Below are 20,355 nucleotides of genomic sequence, written 5' to 3'. Positions count from 1 at the left end.
TTCTCCTCCCAACACTGTGACAAATACTGCACAGATGCTCGAAAACAGAAAACATTGCAATAAGTATTTAATTTGTAAACCACTGTGGACAATATATTGTTGACTCAACAATGTAAAAATTATACACCCTTTCATTCTATTTCCACATCAGGAAGAATGCAACCGAGACAAAGCTCTAAAGAGTTTCCCATGGGTCTGTGCTTTTTATATTACAGAGGTTTTACTACAGCTTCACACAAAGCTATTTGTTTAGAAACATTTCACATGCCACCAACGCAGAGCGGACACAGCCCACCATGTTGCCCATTAAGGAGTCTGTTGTTAGAACGACTGTATTCATACATTTGCTCCAAGCAGCCGTCTCTGAATTCCTATAATGCCGTAAAGAAGGAGTGGCGCTGAATTTAGGGAGTGTCTCCCCTTATAGTTACTGGGTGACATCATGTGACTTCTTTTGATCTGGTGGGTCAACAACAGCATCGCTGTCACTCTAATTTGATGACATGGCTGCTCTCAACCATCTTGGAGCCAGTTATGCGGTCAGGTCATTGAGGATGCATGGGAGGGGCAACTATTGACGGATGCATGCCTGTCCTATAATTAGCATAGCCGATGCCAACAAATAGAACCAAACTTAGGTCAGTGTTCAAATTTCTCTGCAGCAAAAGAGTTGGATTGCTTTGCAATTTGGCTTTATGAATTGTGGTTCAAATCACGCTGTATAAAAAAATAAATGAATGAAAAGGGCAAGTAGTTGTTTTCGGAGAGGTCAGACTGACTTTATGACTACTATTCAGCTGATATTGAGTGGCTGTCCAACACTGTAGACAGCATTTATTAAAGCAGGAATTGACCCCTGCTGACATTAGATCTGCTCAATAGTCAAACACAATGCTGACTCGTATGTCATGACAAGGTGTGATCAAATCTCACATTTCTGCTAGAAGGGGTTTGGACTGACTACACGTTATAATGATTGGTAAGATATTTATATTGTGTTCTTAGAATTAGGGTTTGTAATGACAAATTTCCAAAATAACAGCATGTCTGAATGAACACTCAGATTTCTGTTGCCAGAGGGCAAGAACTAAATATCCTTATTTGTGACATACCTCAGGGCACTTGGTGACAGACATCTATTCAAAGTTACTAATAAATTATTCACTGTCTCTAATTAACCTAACTAGCATGCAAAATAAGACACACCAATATAACTGTAGTTGCTCCTAGACAGATTGGACTGCTCATATTTATTTCAATATTTCCTCAATATGTTATAGAATACAAATTTATACTTGGAGATTGTTGAATATTTATTTTACAATCCACTTGAAAATATTGATATTGGCTTGTATATTATGATTTAAATTAAATGTATTTCTTAAAAATAGTAAATCACTGCCAAACACCTGGACCTGACAAATTTTGATAGTGATAAGTGTTAAATTCCCAACAAAACTGATTACAGTTTTAATTCATTTTTGTTGCAGTTGTTACAGATGGCATGTTATACCTGTAACATTGCAGTAAAGCATGCAGTTTATGCACATGTCAGAGGAGAGCATTCTTTCCTTCAGGATTCTGCCTTTTAAGGTACTCTTCCCACTCTGATTCTCCTTATTCCCCCTGCATGTGTGATCCCTCCGTTTCAGTGGGTGCCCTAGAGTCTAAGTTAATATTTTGTCACCAACCAGCCATGCAAACAGAGATTCAGGATGTGTTCTTTCTAAAACAACACTAAACAGCAGCTGATGGCTGGATTTTATGGTTGTTTGGACCAGTTTTTAAACAGTCAATTTGAATCAGTTGAATTGTAAATTAACACTACATAGGAACTTCCAAAATTAAGTAAAGAAGAGTTGTCAGAACATTTTAACTTAATTCTATAAAAAAGAAAATAAGAAATCCATGATTTAGTACTGCTATAGACTGCAGTTTTAAGCAGTAAGTATAACATCCATTGATACAATTAGTCATGTGTCCTAAAGAAAACCAAACTAGTTAACTTTATTTTTTTCTCATTACACCTAGTTACAGTAAAGAACTAAGAACCTTTGTCTCCATATAGTTTTGGTCAGAGGTAAACTAGCTGCACAAATAACATGTAGTTGGATAAATCAACTGGTATTTAGAGAGGTGAAACTGGTGTAAAATTAACTCATTGGAGAAATGCTTTTGTTGTTACAGAAGTAACCATTAAGTTGTAAAATTGACTTGTGTTTAGTATATGTATGTACATTTGAAATATATTTCAACACAATGTATTCCAAGACAGCACTGCTCGTGCCACTGATCAGGTCAAAATCTCTTAGAAGAGAAATAACCACACAAACAAGAAAGTTTGAGGCCAACAGCAAATACTTAAAACTAAAACAAAACATGCACTTTGATGGTGTGGTGACAGCTCCCTCTACTGTTACCTTGCTTTGCCAGCTCTGTGACAAATGAATGAATGAACGAATTAATAAATAGATAGATAAATAAATGATTAGATATACAACTAAATAAATATATACGGGGCGACCCAGGGGAGTGAGTGGTTAGCGCATCGGCCTCACAGCTCTGGGGTCCTGGGTTCACATCCAGATCACGTCCACCTGTGTGGAGTTTGCATCTTCTCCCCGGGCCTGTGTGGGTTTCCTTCGGGTAGTCCGGTTTCTTTTTCATTTTCAACAGAAACAAGCAATGGTATGGGATACAAATGTTACCAGTAACCCAGTCTAAATAAATAACAGACATTTGTAGGCTTGCTTGGTTTTGTGTTGTGGTGACGTTACCTAACGTGGGGCTACAAGCGGGATGAATATATCCTTTGACAAAACCCCAACCAGAGCCCCTCATTACAGTTGGTCTCAAACTGCAACTGAGCCAGGGGTGTTCCCACTTCTTACTCTTAAGTCGGCTGGGAAAATTTCCACTTAACCGATAAAATGGATGGATGGTTCTATTTAGAATGTGTGGTTACTGACATGCTCCTGTTTTAAATTCCCATCTACGGTATACTGTGCATGCACATAAAATCCAATATTGAGTACTATATCGTATAAAACCTAGAAGAATTGACTCCCAACATCATTTTGCTTTCAGTTCACATTAATTAGGTTAACAAGCAGTCTAGAAATCCTAATGATTATAATAATACAATACAATAATAATATAAAGCAGTCCATCCTCAAAGATGGTGTGACTGTGTCCTATTTCTATTCTTGAAAAATCAACCAAAGACAAAGAAAACCCATCTATTGTGTTCTAATCTAAATGTCTTTCTCATTTAAGTGCCAATGAAATTTAATTACACACTAACTATTCCTATGCTATACCACAAACTTTAGGTTCTTGTTTGAGACCCAAACATGTTTGTGGGCAGTAATTTCTCTATTATGTGGTCATCATATAAAAAGCAAGTCCAACTGGTGTGCACTTGCTGACATGTGTGTAACCACTGGGTGGCACCCTGCTTGCACTGAATACTTTGATGAATACTCTCATGTCACCATAAGTTGTTCTCTTGGTTTATTTTCTATGGTTCACATTTTGCACCCTTGTGGTGTTGTTTGTGTCCTCTTGTTAAAGTGGAACATGTGATTTAAGTTATCACTTCTTCTTTTGCTTCGCCCTAATTTAAGTGCATGTTACAGCTTTCCAGACTATAAATCACACTTTTTTCATAGTTTTGCAGGGCCTGCGACTCAACTGCAATTTATAAGTTTGGTTTTTTTCTTTCTCTCTCCCCACCTTTAGGTTATCTTTAAAAGGCGACAGTTATCTGAAAATCTGTTCTATTAACAAATGCTTATTTTGTCTATTGATCTTCATATATAACTATTGTTACTTTTACATACTGTTTGTTCTTAGTTTCTAATCAGATAAAAAATTGCCCTCCCATATATACACGACTTATTTACACTACTCCAATGCAAAATATATATATTATTTACCTCTTCATTGTGTATTATTTGACTTAAGTACACTACTCGAGTGCAAACTATTTATATTATCTATTCGTTGTGTAGTATGTGACTGGTACGACTCATAGCCCAAAGAATATGGTGATTGTTTGACAATTAATTTACATTTTGAACTACCGCAGCCATTTAGAAAGCTTCTATTTTGTAATTAGATTAATATGCCATGCCTTGACATTTAATTAAGCCCTGACATATCATATTGTCTTCGCACTAACGTTATGTGTGGCACTTATAATAACCTTGCCCTACATTAAAATGACCAGACAGTTATTTGAAGATGTAATCGATAAATCGTGTCACCTTTCATGGGAATCTTTGTAGGACAGATGGGGTTTGCAATTGAAGTGGACAGAGCAGTTATGAGCACATCACTCTAAATCAAGAGACAGTTAATCAATGAGTTCCATCCAAACTGAGGAATTATGGAAAGTGTTTTAGATCCTGAGGGTACAATGTTTTTAAAAAATATATCTTTTAATAAGAACATGACAGTACTGCCATCAACAATATTTTAACTCATCAGCTTACTTTGGCAGCGACAATAAGTGGGAAAGGTGAACGAACGACCATTCGCTCATACCGGTCCAAAAAAGATTAGACCTCTCTCACCATCTATGACAGTTCACTATGATCACTGAAAGCCATCCAACCCAGTTGAAATGGATTTCATAGTTATCACTCTCAATGGTAGGCGAATTCATTTAAAACAGAGGTGTGATTCCTTTTACTAATGTCTGATGTAATACTAAGTTAATAAGGAAAATTACTGAGTTTTATAACTATAATGAAACAACTTGCTCTCATCATTCCTGGATCTTAATCTTATTATAATTAAGAACTGTCATTGAAATATTGGAAAGACTTTGCATAGTTACATAGTGTTGTCAGCTTGACCAAATGGGAAGCATTATATACAACTAATAAACTGCAGCAGATTTTCAAGTCACTTTTCAAGTCATTTTTTCATGAGCACATCATTGACTTAATTTCCTCTTATTTCCCCACAACTCTTGCGTTGTATCAGTGAAGAAGTGTGGCATTAATGCATGTTCATTTCCCACTTATGGCTAAGATTGAATAGGGTGAATTAGAAAATAATTTGTAGTCGTGATGTGTCTTTTATTCACATTGTGGTCATGTTTTTAATGGAATTTCTCCATTGGTTGATATGCTACAATAGATTTTGGTTGAGATATAAAAAGTTGCCGTTGAGTTGTGTTAATTAACTCAGAGTCACGAAGTATTTCCCATTCAACTGAAATCTTTGAATCCGGGAACTGAAATGAAAGGGAGAGCGAGAATTTAAAATCCATTATATTTGGTGCTTTACTCTTCTCCATTCTAGATGACTCACACGACTACGTCATGGTGCTTGCTGTACAGGCTGTGATAAAAGTCAGGTGTTTGCATTTGATTGATGCCCTGCATACAAAGTCACGGTGGATCAATAACACAAAACGAGAGTTACACAAGCAATAAATGTTAGAGGTTTGAGCGGATGGAGAGGTGATGTAATATGTATATGTATTATTTTATTGAGCCACGTGGAATAGCTGCTAATAGCAAGTCAACTGTAAGGAAGTTAGAGTTATTTTCTGTATTAAATGTAAATAATATATGACACTATAGAAGAAAAAATCCACTTGAATGAGCAGTGATGTTAACAGATCATATTCATTTTAGCAACAACAACAAAAAGAAGTTAAAAAAATGTTTCTGCATTATTTCTAAGCATTAATTCACTTTTCTCCTCCTTGGGCCAAGTTTTAGAGTACAACTTATAGCTTCTTTTGTTTCCTGTGACTGCTATTATGTATCAGTTGGAAGTCATCATATGTTCCTGCTCTGCATGCCTAATAGTGGATTATTAAATGCTTGGATGTGGCATAAGAAGGGATGCCTTATCATTAACCTTTGTCTTCTCTCACAGCAACAGCTTTTAAAGGCTAGCAGGAAATGGCAGTGTGATGAACACACCATCCATCCAACTCATCAAATGGAGTATCTATAGTAACAATGGGCGTGGCAAGACACTCATATGATCAGAGGTGTCATTAATCACGATCACCAGGTAATGTATAGTTACTTCTCGCTGGATATATGTGATTGATGATTATATGTGAGGGTATCCGGCCCTGCTTAAATCACAAATTGGTATTTTTAAACCTGTTCATTAAGGCTGGGAATGCATGATTGTATGAACTATACCCGAGATAGAACCATACTTAACACCCTGAATCGGAGGAGAAGGAAAATCATGCAGAATCACACCCATATCCATACCTAAAGGAAATCTGGAGTGTCCTATCAGCCTACCATGCATGTATTTGGAATGTGGGCGGAAACAGGAGTACACGGAGGAAACACACGCAGGCCCTGGGAGAAAATGCAACTCCACACAGGACCTGGTTTTGAACCCAGAATCCCAGAGCTGTGAGGATGATACGCTAACCACTCAGCCATGCAGTCTTTGGCAAGGCATTTTTCATATGTTACCATTTTTCCTTCGTTCCAACTGTTGCTATGGCAGCCACAACTCAAATCGACCATTGTCAAATTTAATATATGTTTATAGACTTGGATAACATAGCCCCATATTTATTTAGGTAATTATACATATTAGGCATTTTTGATGGGTTTCTACCTCTTTTTCTATAAATGATGCACACAGAAAAAAAACCCAGGATGTTTCCCTAAGATTAGTGTTTTAGGGTTAGGGTTCGTCTTAAACATAGCTGGAAATTTTATTATCGCCAATGGTTTGGCACATCTTTGTTCTTAGCAGTGAATCTGCCATCAGTGTGCAGCTGAGTGTCTGAAAGAAGCAATCTAAAAGGAATCCCTCTGTGCTGGTGCACAGCCACAGTTAACAAGACTGTAATGTTTTTCATTCCACTTGCAATATGTCTCTGTTATATCATTCCCATAACCCAATTTTGAAAGTGAATTTGAATGAACAGTGGTTACGTTGCTCTCTTTTGAAACAGCCATAAGGCTCAGCTACAATTATAAAACTAATTTTGTGGTGACTACTCCTGGCATTAGGTGCTGCTATTAGTAATTTGCATGTTTTTTCTTCATCATGAGGCACAATTTGTTTACATGTAGCTTGCATTCTTCATGGTTAGAAGACAAGAAAATGTTCCCATGATTCATTACCCTTTTGTGTTCTTGGATCGTGTTCTTGTTATTGACGATGTAGAGGTTGCATTCTCTTTTTCTGCATCTCAGGGGATGATAAAAACATGGATAATCACTTATCTAACCACCTTTTTTGAAAATGCATACACAATCCCCAAGTTTCTACTGTATACCGCAAGGTTAAATTCATCTACCCTCTGGTTCATTGCAGCAGGTATGGGAGGAAGGGGGAATGGGAATTGAGATTCCCAGCTGAAGCTTTCATATAATCCTTCATCATTCAGTGGCGCTGCAATGTGCCTGAGAGATGACCTCTTCGGCCAGTTGGGGCTCACATCTCAAATGGCAGGCACTTAAGTAAGCACTGAACGGTTGACTTACGCACTTCACACAAAATGGTCCCCAAACAGTTCTGCTGGCAAAAAGTCGATACCGGCTCTCACATTCAAGGCATTTGACAGGAGCTTGTAACGAGGAGAAAGAAAACTGTCAAACAAAACAGATTCTTTAGCAATCATTGGTTTTTCTTTTTCCTATTTGTTTAAATGTATAATTCAGAAGAATAAATCTCCTGTAAAATGCATTTGATTTAAAAAAAAGTCCCTATGTATGTAAGGCGTATTCCATTAAAGGGATTTGGACTCTGCAAAAATGATGAAAGTGACATTGAGAAAATGGACAAAGAGCTGATTCGCAAGTGTTCCTGCCTCATATGAATCAAGTACAGCTTCAACATGAATGCGTAATTGCCTTTAATGAAAAATGCGGTTTCAAGAGTTCAAAGAGAAGTTTGTACTTCCTATGAATAAAATGAGTCCAATTTGGAAATGGAAACATACCACCCAAAAAAAAAAGAAGAATTTTCAATTTTTTTCTTGCACTGATATTAACCTGAACAACCATTGAACTCTTCTAAGCATTTTTCACTTTTATATATTCAACACCACGGCCATAGTATGATTGGGTGGATGTATTCTGTCTGGCTCTTGCTATCTTTCTCTGGTATACTTCCTTATCTGCCTCGTCTTTCACACTTACTTGAGGTGTGACTTGAATCACAACAGTTACAGTGCAGTAGTTTTGGGGAAAGACACGTAAAAAAATCATTTAAAATTCTTCCGAGCATAGATATATATGAAAGTCTTTGCTATGTAATAATAATAAGTTTGTCAGCTAGTGAAGTCCAATCAATTTGAACCAAGAGGGGTATTAGCTGCAATTCAAATGGATTGAACGTCTATCACCATCAATGGCAGCCCAAAAGTGTCGTTTTTATCATTTAAATAATCGAGAAAACAGACATTTATTATTTTAGCTTACTTTAATGTGGTGATATTCTTTCACTTCTTCCCCCAGTTGTTATTAGGCACTATTGTATTTTCGGAGTACTGGACTGTGGTTGTAAACAACAAACTTCCAGAAACTTTTGTCAGACTGAGCCTGTGAGCGTATGTGTATGTGTTAACGTATGCCTGGCCTCATTAGAGGAAATACACCCAGATGCCAGCTATTTCTTTCCCTTTGGCCACCTTCACAAATATGTCATGATCGACCCAAGTTTCTCAAGCCAATAAAAAGTGAAAATAGTGGAAAGTCGAAGCAGCTTTCAGGATTAAGTGAATAAATCACATTTGGACTTTTAAAAATAAAACAAAAAACAACACTGTTGCAGGCTGTTAGTGTGCATTTTTGTTTTAGGAAAAGAACTGACATGCTTCATATAACCTTCAATTGTTTACTGTCGGCAGTCTGTAGTTCTCCTCAGGTTTTGACTCATGAGCAATCCATTTAATCAATTTGGTTGATTTTGTTCTGTCCGACTTCTTGTTTCCTCAGTCCCACGCTGTCCTCAACCTTTCCACACTGACCTTGAAATACTTCTTACACTCTCCTCACACTACATCACTGTCCCTAAGACTACTTTGATCTCAAGTTTTTTTTTAATAATCTGGTTTTAAAACATTGTCTTTGTAACCCCTTCCAAGCCACATAGAGTTTTTCTCAGTAATGTAATATTTAAGGTGCATCCTCCACTCTGAGGAAATTTGTACATGGATGCTGCATGCAAATGATTTATGTGACGATCACAGCAGTGCAAACCGTATCTGTAATGAATGTGTGACTCAGCACTAAGCTTCTCTGAGTATTTAGCTTTGCCTCACTGGACTTTGAGTGGCTTTTTATTTATTTTATTTTTTACAGTAGATAAAAAAAAAAACTCACTTCAACTTTTCTGTGAAGTAGCAAGTGGCATGTGCAGTTGTCAAGAACTATTTAGTTTTAGTTTTGACTATTTCTTGTTTTGTTAATCAAGATTGATACTCAAAGCTAGTTTTAAGAGGCTTTTATTCTTGTTAGGGTTTTCGGCTCAGCACTTCTGTATGGGATAAGTTAAGCGTTCATCTCCTAGTTATGGATGTCATATTAAACTGGATATGTTAGAGCTTCAACTCTCAAGGCAGCTATAAGTACCTGTACCATCAACCACAAAAAAAAAAACATTCTTGTGTGACAGTTGTTTTACTCTTCCTGGCAAACTCATGTCCAATGACTCGGATGTGATTTTTAACTGACAGTCAGTGTCTGCATTTTGGCAGCTGAAGTCTTTTGAGTCCTTTTTGTTTGAGATAAGTAAATCAACCATTCAGCGCTCGAGTGCCTGTCATTTTGAGATGCGCTGCTCAAGCTCAGTTGGCCCTAAGAGGTCATCATTCAGACGCATGGTAGCGCCGCAGATTGGTGGACCCAATGAAAGCTTAAGCTGTGAATGTCAATTTTCATCGCCACAGTGCAATGAAGCTGGGGGTGGGCAGGAGAATTTGAGCCTGAGGTGGACAGTGGACACTTGGGGATTGGATGTTTTTCTTCACCTCGAGGTTAGCAAAGTGATTGTCCATGTTTCTGTCATTCCCTAAGGTGCTGCTTGTCCAGTTTACTTTCAAATAGCAGACTGGCACCATGTAACCTTCACATCTCAAATAACAAGCACACAATCCAAGAACGCCAAAAGGCGATGGAACATTTTGTTGTTCTCTAACCATGTAAAAAGCCAACTAGAGGTTAATATAAGTGTCTTGAGTGGAAATTTTCACTTTGTGTCTGAACAAACTCAGCTCTTTTCAACTAAAATGTGTTTTTATTTTTTAATGTTACACGATAATACATCGTAAAACCGCAACAGTATTGTTAACAGTGTATTTGAGTCACATTTTAGTAATTTACTGTTCAATTGAACTAGCTCTTCAGTCTCCTTTTTGCAGCAAATTGGCTTTGCACCGGCACGGAGGGATTACTTTTTGATTGCTTCTTTCAGGCAGACAGCTGCGCACTACTATGATGGCAGATTCAATGCTTTGAACAAATATGGGAAAATCCATTGGCACGACTACAGCAAGCCTTGGCAGTGCTAAAAATGTCTGAGAAACGTATTGGCCAAAAAAACGCTCACCTGTGTGCGAGTGTATTTTGTTTCCAGATTTATTTTGTCATTTCTGCATCCGGTGAAGTAATTTGGTCTTGTTCTAAAAAGAAGAAATGAGTTGTTAATTATACAATTGCTTCTAAAAGTGGAAACAACTGTTATTCAAATAATTGCTGATAACTTACAATGCATAGTCCTTCACTGGACCTTTACCCACATTAAATCTAAGCAGGGGAGCCAGACCCCTCAGTGCGATGTTGATACAGACTGGATTGGATGGCCTCTCTCTGTCCTAGTCCCTTCACAGTCTTCTCCAATTTCAACCAACTGAATGGCTACAATTTCCAACTGTTCAGGGGTATCTCTGTATGTAACTGCAGGCAAAGAATTCTCTCTTTTGTCTGTCTCTCTATCATATCAAATTGCAAAATAGCATCTATTTAAAGTGGACAGATTATTTTCAGGAATGTGATTTTATTTTATTAAGAAAAAACACACCAATAATGTGCCAGGCCAAGTGCCATGTTTTTTTGTGCTGTTTTTAGCATGCCAGGTAATTAATCCGTATAATTTTACAGCTACATCGTTTTTGAAAAGACAGAATAACAAACATCTTGATTGGATTTTATTTTTCAAACTTACTGTCATTACCAGCATTCACACCAAAAAAGGTTGTGTAGTCTAACATATGTGCTTGCTTACCTGTTTGGCTGTGTGCCACCGCTGAATTATACTACTGTCAAGACCCTACAGGGGAGCAAAGAAATACAATACATCTAATAATACTTCAGCCCCCTTGTAGTGTAGCAGTTCACTCCCCTGACTTCAGCGCGGGCTCAATTCCCGCTGGTGGAGGAATGATTGGGAGTGCGGATGGTCATTTGTTTCTCTGTGTGCCCCATGACTGACTGGTGACCAGTCAAGGGTGTATTCTGACTTTTGCCCGAAGACAGCTGGGTTAGGCTCCGGCAACCCCTGCAACCCTTTTGAGGATTGGTATGATGGAAGATGAATGAATGAATAAATAATAATAATAATCTTCTCTATGTCCATGTGAGAACACTTGTGACAATGGTAACCTTTTTAGTATGACAGTTTAATTTGAACAAGGGCACAAAAGGTTATAGTCTACATTTGTATTTTTTTCATTTCTGATGTTATGCTTTTAATTCTATGTAGTGCCAAGTAGAAAAGTTGCATTTTGAAATATCATGAACCATTTTTTAAAATTTCCCTAATGAATTTAAATGTAAATGTTTACAGTTTGTCAATTGTAGAATTGAGGCTCCAGTTTTAGACTCAGTGTGATTAGATTTTAATTCTGCCTGTCGTCTTAGTGCCTCATGGCATTTAACTTGGAATGCATCAAGAGGAACTGTGTGACATTTTCTAAGCATGCACAATTATTTTGCATTATCGATTTCCATTATACGCTCAAGTTAAAAAGTGCCAAGTGCAGCTTGTTTCGACATTGGTTTTCCAAGCACATTCTTTCTATCAACTTTGCTAAAGATATTTGACTCCAGGCCATAGTAACCTTTCATGATATCCTGCAACTTAAACATTTACACCCTGCTGAGCTGACAGCAAATTCCATCTTAACTCTTTAAATAAAGTGATATCAGCATCAGTCATTTGAAGTGTAGTAATGAAAAACTGCCACACTCCAACGTGAAACTCGGAAATATTTGAGATTAATAGTCATGATCATATTGCCTGAAGCTTTTCCTTGAAATATGAAGTATTGCCACTTACAACAGTTCTTATGATTACAATTACTTTTTATTTTTTACTTAAAAACATCAGATAGACTCAGATTAAATAATATTTTGAAATTATTACAGATGTCGGGAAACTTTAACTGTAATAGTTATATATTCTTAAGATGTGAAGAACATTTTAAACCAAAATAGTCAACTCCAAAATCTAAAATTCGAGTTTCTCATGAGCATCTAGTCTCTCTGCGACAGATGCTTTGCTTTTGCAACACATGAGATGTGCTGCATTTTGTAATCTTGGTACATTAATTTGCACCACTAAGTCCAATATAACACATTAACAGATTTACACCTTTTATTTTCCCTTGTGGTGTTGGGTGGTTATTCATAAAAAAAAGTGTAATGAGAGAACAAGCCATCAGGCAGGCGCATAAAGGCTAGTCTAAAAAAAAATAAAAAATAAAAAATACACTGAAACATTCCAGCAAAAATATAATGAAAATGAAAGCCATGTCAATTCTGGTCAAATTAGCTTTGTAAACATGTTTTAAATGACATTGTACTGAGAACACGTCATTAAAAGACAATCAGGAGTTTAATAGGGGAAAAATAAACACTCACTGACCTTTGCAGATATTCCATTTGCAAATTTCCATTAAATTCAGAGATTTGATGTCACGTACTTCATGACGTTATTAAATAGCATCCAGCTCGTTTTAATCATGAAGAAAATGAGATTGCGGTAATAGTACAAAAGGGCTACTAATCTTTTTCCACATTGGTCTTCATATGTGGATAAAATCAGGTGTCTGGAGGATGGAAATTTCGCCTCAAAAGGTCAATGTAATTACAGGCATGACAAATTCACCAGATGTGCTTGTGGTGTTCATTTGAATCTAATTGAATGTGAAACAGAGCCTCACAAATTTGTTTTTGTCGCCCACAACAAGCAAATGGTTGATCAATAAAACGTTTTTTGTTGTTGTTTTTGCTATCCTTTGATATTTTACAGTCTGCCTAAACATGAAAATACTCATATATCATAAGTGTGTTCTTTCTTCCATACGGGCATTCATTCATTTTTCAACGGCATTTACCTTTGTCAGCAGGGTGCTGCAGAATTCAAGTGAAAGGCGGACTACACCATAGTTTGGTCGCCAATAGGCCGCGGGGTACCCATAGAGACAGACAACCATTCACGCTCACAATAACACCGCTACAAAGTGAAAAACGAAAGAACCACTGCACCATATAGACAAAGTTAATAATAATTCACAAAAAAATCTATGAGTCACAAGTGTGTGAAAATGGCACTTTGTGTTTGTCCTCCTCTCTGCACATTATAAAAAACACAGATACACAAAGGTGTTGCTCCTCTGTTAATATAAGAAAAAGTTATAAGACAAATAATGTTGCTAACATGTTTCACAGTAGTGTACTTTTCTGTAACCATGGGTTTTAAATTGTGATTTTGCCTCTGGCCCAGAGTCAGCTAGATTCAGGCTCCAGCACCTACCGCAACCCTAATGAAGATAAAGCGGTTCTGAAAATGAGATGAGAAAAAATAGTCACTTGAAGCGTAAAATTTTACATGTTCTAAAGCAACTTTTAGTGGAGTACTATATATATTTGTCTGTATTTCTATTTCCCTCACAAGGCAAACATCTCCAAAGTATTTGCATTGTCCTCTAATGTTTAATAACGCTCACTGTCAAGTGACAGTGGTACATTGACCCACTTTCGGGGTGGGCGTTCCGTCTGCAGGGCTTGTTTGAACGAGCAGTGATGCGCTGTTCGTAAGTGGAGGACGCGAAGCGACGCGCGCCTCAGCCGAAGGAAGCCACAACGAAGCCACCAGAATGCCCGAATGCACCTTTTTCTCCCCGCAATGAATCCTTACAACGCGACCAGAACTGAAAGAAGCACCGAACATTACCTTTTTGCCCTTGGCACTTACAAACTTCTCGCCTTTGCTATCGGAACCATTGGAGTATTTGGTTTCTGCAACAACGTTATTGTTATTCTGCTTTATTGCAAATTCAAAAGACTTCGGACGCCGACCAATTTGTTGCTGGTTAATATAAGTTTGAGCGATTTGCTGGTTTCTCTCCTCGGAATAAACTTTACATTTATCTCGTGCGTCAAGGGAGGATGGATTTGGAGCAAAGGAACATGCGTGTGGGATGGATTCAGCAACAGTTTATTCGGTAAGAGCGACAGCATGGAATACGTATCATGTGTTCATCATATTATTATGTTTTTAAACCCATTTCTTGATTTTAAAGCTTAATGCATATGCAGCTTTAAGGGACACCCATTAATGGTTTGTTGTCACATTCTACGCTTGTTATTTAGATTGTCATTCATTCATTTTTTTCTGAACTGCTTATCCTCATAAAGTACACGGGGGTGATGGTGACTATCCCAGGTGATTTCGCACACCAGGTGGAGTACACCTTGAATTGGTGGCCAGCCAAATTTAGATCGTCATTTCCAATTATCATAGTTGATATTTAGTTAAACGGCCAAAAGATGCTCAAAATATAATTGTTTTATAAGATGAAAATGGAACAAGATCCACATGTAAATAGAATTTAAAATCCTTAATGGTTATGTCTAGCAGTTCCACACAATTTAACCACCTCATAAATAGTCCAAAGGTGAACCTACCTTATTTTATACTCAAATTCATCATTTCAAAGAACTTGACAAAGAATGATTCAACATTTTTACACATGGTGTTGCATATTGGAATAATAGAACTCAAGGTCTCTGCATGTCTTTATAAAATCAGTGTTGTAAATTGTTAAGCCTCCACTCCACACTGAAAATGACTTTCAGGAGCTTGTTAATAATATTCATGTACCAGGAAATGTTCCGTGAATTGAAAACATTATAATAAGTTATTTGTATAATTTTATGCGGTGTACTGCTTCATGCTTTGAAATTATTTTGACACATTTATCTTGCCTCCAGTGAGAGAAACGGTGAAGTGTGAATGAATACAGGGGGTGGTCGTGAATGATCCATCCAGGCAGCTGGACAAGGCGACCGTGAACAAAAAAAATGTTATTAGCTGTGTAATCATGCTATATTCTGGTTTCTTCTTCTTCTATACTTGATATTAAATGACCTACTAGCCAGATGAATGCTTTTTGTGTATACACAGAAATGTGATTTGTATTACAAATACACATAGGTAAGATTTTTATGCCTTCAAAACTGGTTGAAATTGGATCTCTAATTTACATTTTTCATCTAATAAATTGCAAGGTTCATCAATGGATTGACTTTGAAATGTCCTGTACTTGGCACACATTCAGATGACGTCTGGCTTTAATGCAGGTTTCAATATGGGAAAAGTCATTAGTGTGTGGGTATGATCTTCTATCTTTTCCGGTTTCAGATGCTATAAATATGGGTTTCCGTGAAAATTTTATTAAAGCGCAATAAAGTATTGTTTTAAAAAGCAATTCACAGTCGATTTTTATATTTATTTTTCCCCAAAAGTGCTGGTTGTACACTCTAAACTGCCCCTAGATATGAGTGTAAGCATGAATGGTTGTCCATCTCATTGGCTGACCACCGATACCCCAGCTGGTGCCCATCGATGACTGGGATAGGCTGGAGTACCCCCGTAACACTTGTGAGGATAATGATTGAATTAATTTCCCGAAAATGTAACATGTTAAAGTCATTGGCCACTGAATAAGGAATGAGGAAAAAGCAACAATTTTGGACATCCATTGTTGTCAATTGCTCTGCACGCGTTAATATGCTACAAAAGTACTGCATATAACAGACACTAAAATTATAGCACTATTAATTGTAAATTTTTATACAACCCTAACTGACTTCATTCAATTCTGCAAGTACATCATGACGTCTTCTTGCAGTGCAAAAATTCTCATTGTTGGCTCCGGATCAAAAATAATGTAGCACAAGTCTTATCCTTCTACTGCATCCTCCAGAGTGGTGATAGATGACCTCTGCTGGGAAAGATGCCATATCATCATTATATCTTAACCCAAGTATCACTCAGTGGAGGTCATTGACTGATACAAAGTCAAATTGGAGGGCCTCCAGCTTTAAAAGCTGCCAGTCATTTAATGCAAAACTTGACAAAAAATAATGAGCGCATTTAAATGTGTAATTCAAGCCAATCTTTGGCATAGCACTACAGAAAGCCTGATAGTTGTACTTGTATCACACTTTGATGTATTAAATTACAATCGTTTCCAGTCTCCTAGGTTTAAAACTTTACAGCAAAATACCGCAATTGTGAGTAGTTTCGGCCTAAGGTCATGAATCTTCATTTGTCCCATTGCCAGGCATCGTCTCAATCATGACACTTGCGGCGCTGGCCTACGAGCGCTACATTCGGGTGGTCCACGCCCAGGTGGTAGACTTTCCCTGGGTATGGCGGGCCATTGCCCACATCTGGCTTTACTCCTTGGCTTGGACCGGGGCTCCTCTCCTGGGTTGGAACCGCTACACACTGGAGATCCACCGCCTAGGATGCTCTTTGGACTGGGCATCGAAGGATCCAAATGATGCTTCGTTTATCCTCCTCTTTCTTCTGGCTTGTTTCTTCGTGCCTGTTGGCATCATGGTGTACTGCTATGGGAACATCCTCTACTCAGTACAAATGGTGAGACATTTAAATTTACCTTTGATGAGATGTGACATTGAATATGAATTATGAATGAGTCTGAATAGCCAGTTGTAAATAGTTATGCATGGGAAGGGCTTATTAAGATTCTGTGGCAGAGAATACAATGGATTGCTCCTCCAAGGTCATATCGAGTAGATTAATGAAGCACCAAATGTGCACAAATCTACTTGTTATTAGTCAGCCATGGTATACCTATTTATCTATATATGTACAAAAATACCAAATTTATATAGTGCAGCAGTGGAAATAATTATAGCAACTGAAAAAAATAATTTGATGTCTGACAGCTATGTTTAACTAATTCTGGGTGATAATTCCAAAAATGATCTTCATCTTGTTTCAACATGGATTGGCCATATCCTTTTTTTCTTTCCATATTTTATTGTGTGTAAATATTTATACCTGTTTTGGGAATTGAAATCCTATTGTTCACAACACTGGCATGATAGAAATGAGTCTATGAGTCAACAGGCAAGAATCTGATAGTATAGAAAACTGACATATCTATATTGTTAAAAATTGTGTTGCCCAGTTTTATCAATAGCTTACTATATATATCTTAAACGTGCTGTTTGAAAAGTGAGTCAAGTTTTGACTTCCATTTCAGAGTTGATGATCCATACTCACGTGATGGAGTTCATTTCCGAGACAAATTTAAAATGTGGAAATGTTAAATCCTGTAAAAAAGACCCAAGTGGGCATAATATTAGATTAGGTATCTCATTGATTGCTAAGATTGATTGAATGCAGTGAAGCAAGTGAGGAGAAATTTAGTGGTCTACTGAGATACGACCAGCAGACTGTGGAGTTCTTGAAATAATTCTTAAGGACATTTGCTCAAATGGCTATTTTTTAACAAAGTCTTGATTTGCTCCATCGAGAGCTACTGAACTGCAGGGTGCAGTAGCTGGAATCATTGTTACATGGCACTTTCATAATTATCCTTCTCTGACTATAGAACACATACTGCATACGTTATATCTAATAAAAAAGGAGCTGTGACCTTCGGCGGCTGACGGACTGCCGCCTTTCCTTTCAATCGCGATAATAAAAAGCTTTTGTGCCTCCGAAGTTTTTTCCGTCTGCCGCCTGGTAATAAAAGGAATAGTGTGTGGGATGGACCAATGACAATTAAATACTTGTATTAAACTTGATCATTCTACTAAGAGCACTTGGCAGACTTCTGTGAGAACTCTCATTGTGTCTTTAGCGTGCAAATCTGTGAAATGTCTTGCTTCGGCGGGGTAAGTGTTGAAGTGGTGAAACATCAGTCACCTGAAGCATAATGTCTGTGTGGGCAGTTTGATAAGTATACCACAAGTAAATGCACCTCCTATCTAAAGGCTCCCAGTCTTATTTGTTAAGTCCCAGCATCGCTTGCAGGTGTGAGTGGAGCAATTACATATCGCAGCATTTAAGAGTGGCTATATGAAGATCTGGAAGAGCATTTTCCCCCCCGAAATATCTCCCAGATGGAGATTTCAGTAATATTGCACAGAAACACAGATACAGAGAAAGAGAGGGAGAAAGAAAACAATATATATATATATATATCATGAATCACATTTTGTAGCAGTCATTTAATGTAGAAATTCTTACATTTTTATTTTAAATGAGTTAACTAATGTATAAATAATATTATACAAACAAATTGAACTTTCTCCTCTTTTTTTTTTATTAGCTGCGCTCCATCCAGGATCTTCAGACAGTCCAAATTATCAAAATCCTGAGATACGAGAAGAAGGTGGCCGCAATGTTTCTCCTCATGATTTCCTGCTTCCTGGTGTGCTGGACGCCCTATGCCGTCGTGTCAATGATGGTGGCTTTCGGCAGGAAGAGCATGGTCTCCCCCACGGTGGCAATTATCCCCTCATTTTTTGCCAAGTCCAGCACAGCCTACAACCCCCTCATCTATGTCTTCATGAGCATAAAGGTTGGTAGTCATGTATTCATTAACTTTTATAAATGGAAGGAATCCCCAAATGCTCCAAAAGCATCAGTCTAATCTAATACTACATTTTCCTGATTAATTCCCATTGACTCTTGAGTTGAAAATAGACCTAATCAATGTCATTTCATTAAAAGGAGTAGTTGTTCTCTTGCATTTGAAGCAAAAATGGAACACACCAGATGTTTTAAGTAAACAGGCACAATGGCATGTGGGTGGGAAATTGTCACTTTCATTTGTTATCCGGAGAGAGATGTGTGGTGTGCTCGGCATACAAATGAGGGGGTGAATGTCACTCTCACATTAAGCACCAGACCTTCATCTCTGTCCTGTCCTCCTACTTGCCTCACAGTTTCGCCGTTGTTTGCTGCAGCTGATGTGTGCAAGATTATCTGGGCTGCAGCACAGCTTCAAAGAGCGCCCCCTGGCTCCGGTCGAACGCCCCATCCGGCCCATCTTTGTTTCAAACTCATGCGGCAGCAGAAAAAGACCCAAAAAGAGAGTGACCTTCAGCTCCTCCTCCATTGTCTTTGTCATTACCGGCGATGATTTTCGTTGCTTTGACGTGACGTCCCCTGCGGAGTCCTCTACTAATGTAATCCAAGTGAGGCCACTTTGATCCCCTAAGACTAGACTTTTCACACTGCACACATTGTCCCAGGTTCTGGTATAAAATTACAAGTTGCGGTTCAGCAGCTTTAACTGGTGTGTAGTGTCGTATTTCTCAAGACCGGTCCTAGTCTCGGACCACGATTTGGTATTGTCTCGGTATCGGACTGACCGGCAAAGTGGACTCTGGATCAATCAATGCTATTGAAGACTGACATCAAAACTGTTTTAACTGGGTTGCCAGTGCGAGACATCCTCTCTATTTTGACAGGGATGAGCCAATGAATTCAGAGTTTATTCCTCCTCCCAGTCAAAATGGATTAAATGTCGAGCTGTGGTCAATGGTTGCCAATGAATTAATTTATCAAACATTAAACATTATAGCCATTTGAACAGTAAAATCTTGTTGATGTGTAACCTTACTTTCAGTGCTGTGGTTGGTAATTGGAGAAAGTTACTGTGTGGTAAATGTAAAAACAGCTCGTTTTTAAAGCAGCTCTTGTTCGTCTCTGTCAATGACAGCCAATGAGTTATGGAAAAACAATGAAACTATATGGTAATACCATTTCATCACCCCTAAAAATATATATATTTTTTTGGGCCCGGATAATGTCATCTTGCCATATGTGTGCTTGGTGTAGAACTTTCTTAAGTAGTAATCATTCACCCGAAATATGGAATTACATACAATACTTGTGGGTATCCCAAATAAGAACAGTAAGAACAGTATGGATAAGAAAATTCTGTATTTGCAGGTATGGTATTAACATTGGGTATATTGATCCAATAAAGAAAAACTATTTTTGAATACCTGACTCCAATGCCTTCTGTGTTATTAATCAAATTCTCTCAGAGAAGAAGTTAGCCACTATTAA

At 37.7% G+C, this 20,355-nt stretch overlaps 1 protein-coding gene across 1 annotated transcript; it reads left to right on the top strand.

Annotated features, from left to right (window-relative positions):
• Positions 1-14,062: 14,062 nt before the first annotated feature.
• opn3 (opsin 3) lies at positions 14,063-20,295 on the top strand. The gene is made up of 4 exons (XM_077729173.1): positions 14,063-14,455; positions 16,580-16,899; positions 18,605-18,856; positions 19,224-20,295. The coding sequence occupies exons 1-4, from the start codon at positions 14,116-14,118 to the stop codon at positions 19,488-19,490; spliced, it is 1,179 nt and encodes a 392-aa protein (XP_077585299.1). The 5' UTR covers positions 14,063-14,115; the 3' UTR covers positions 19,491-20,295.
• Positions 20,296-20,355: the final 60 nt, after the last annotated feature.

The sequence above is a fragment of the Stigmatopora nigra genome, chromosome 12 (assembly GCF_051989575.1).
Source record: "Stigmatopora nigra isolate UIUO_SnigA chromosome 12, RoL_Snig_1.1, whole genome shotgun sequence".
In the NCBI taxonomy this organism is placed as follows: Eukaryota; Metazoa; Chordata; class Actinopteri; order Syngnathiformes; family Syngnathidae; genus Stigmatopora; species Stigmatopora nigra.
Note: the sequence above shows the minus strand (reverse complement) of the source record. Positions and strands in the feature narration are given on the sequence as shown.

What these genes read in the sequence shown, in the direction of transcription:
- opn3 (XM_077729173.1), top strand. Translation starts at nt 14,116, where the DNA reads ATGCACCTTTTTCTCCCCGCAATGAATCCTTACAACGCGACCAGAACT. An exon ending in TCCTCTACTCAGTACAAATG is followed by an intron (nt 16,900 to 18,604) that starts GTGAGACATTTA and finishes TTTTTTTATTAG; the next exon opens with CTGCGCTCCATCCAGGATCT. An exon ending in ATGTCTTCATGAGCATAAAG is followed by an intron (nt 18,857 to 19,223) that starts GTTGGTAGTCAT and finishes CTTGCCTCACAG; the next exon opens with TTTCGCCGTTGTTTGCTGCA.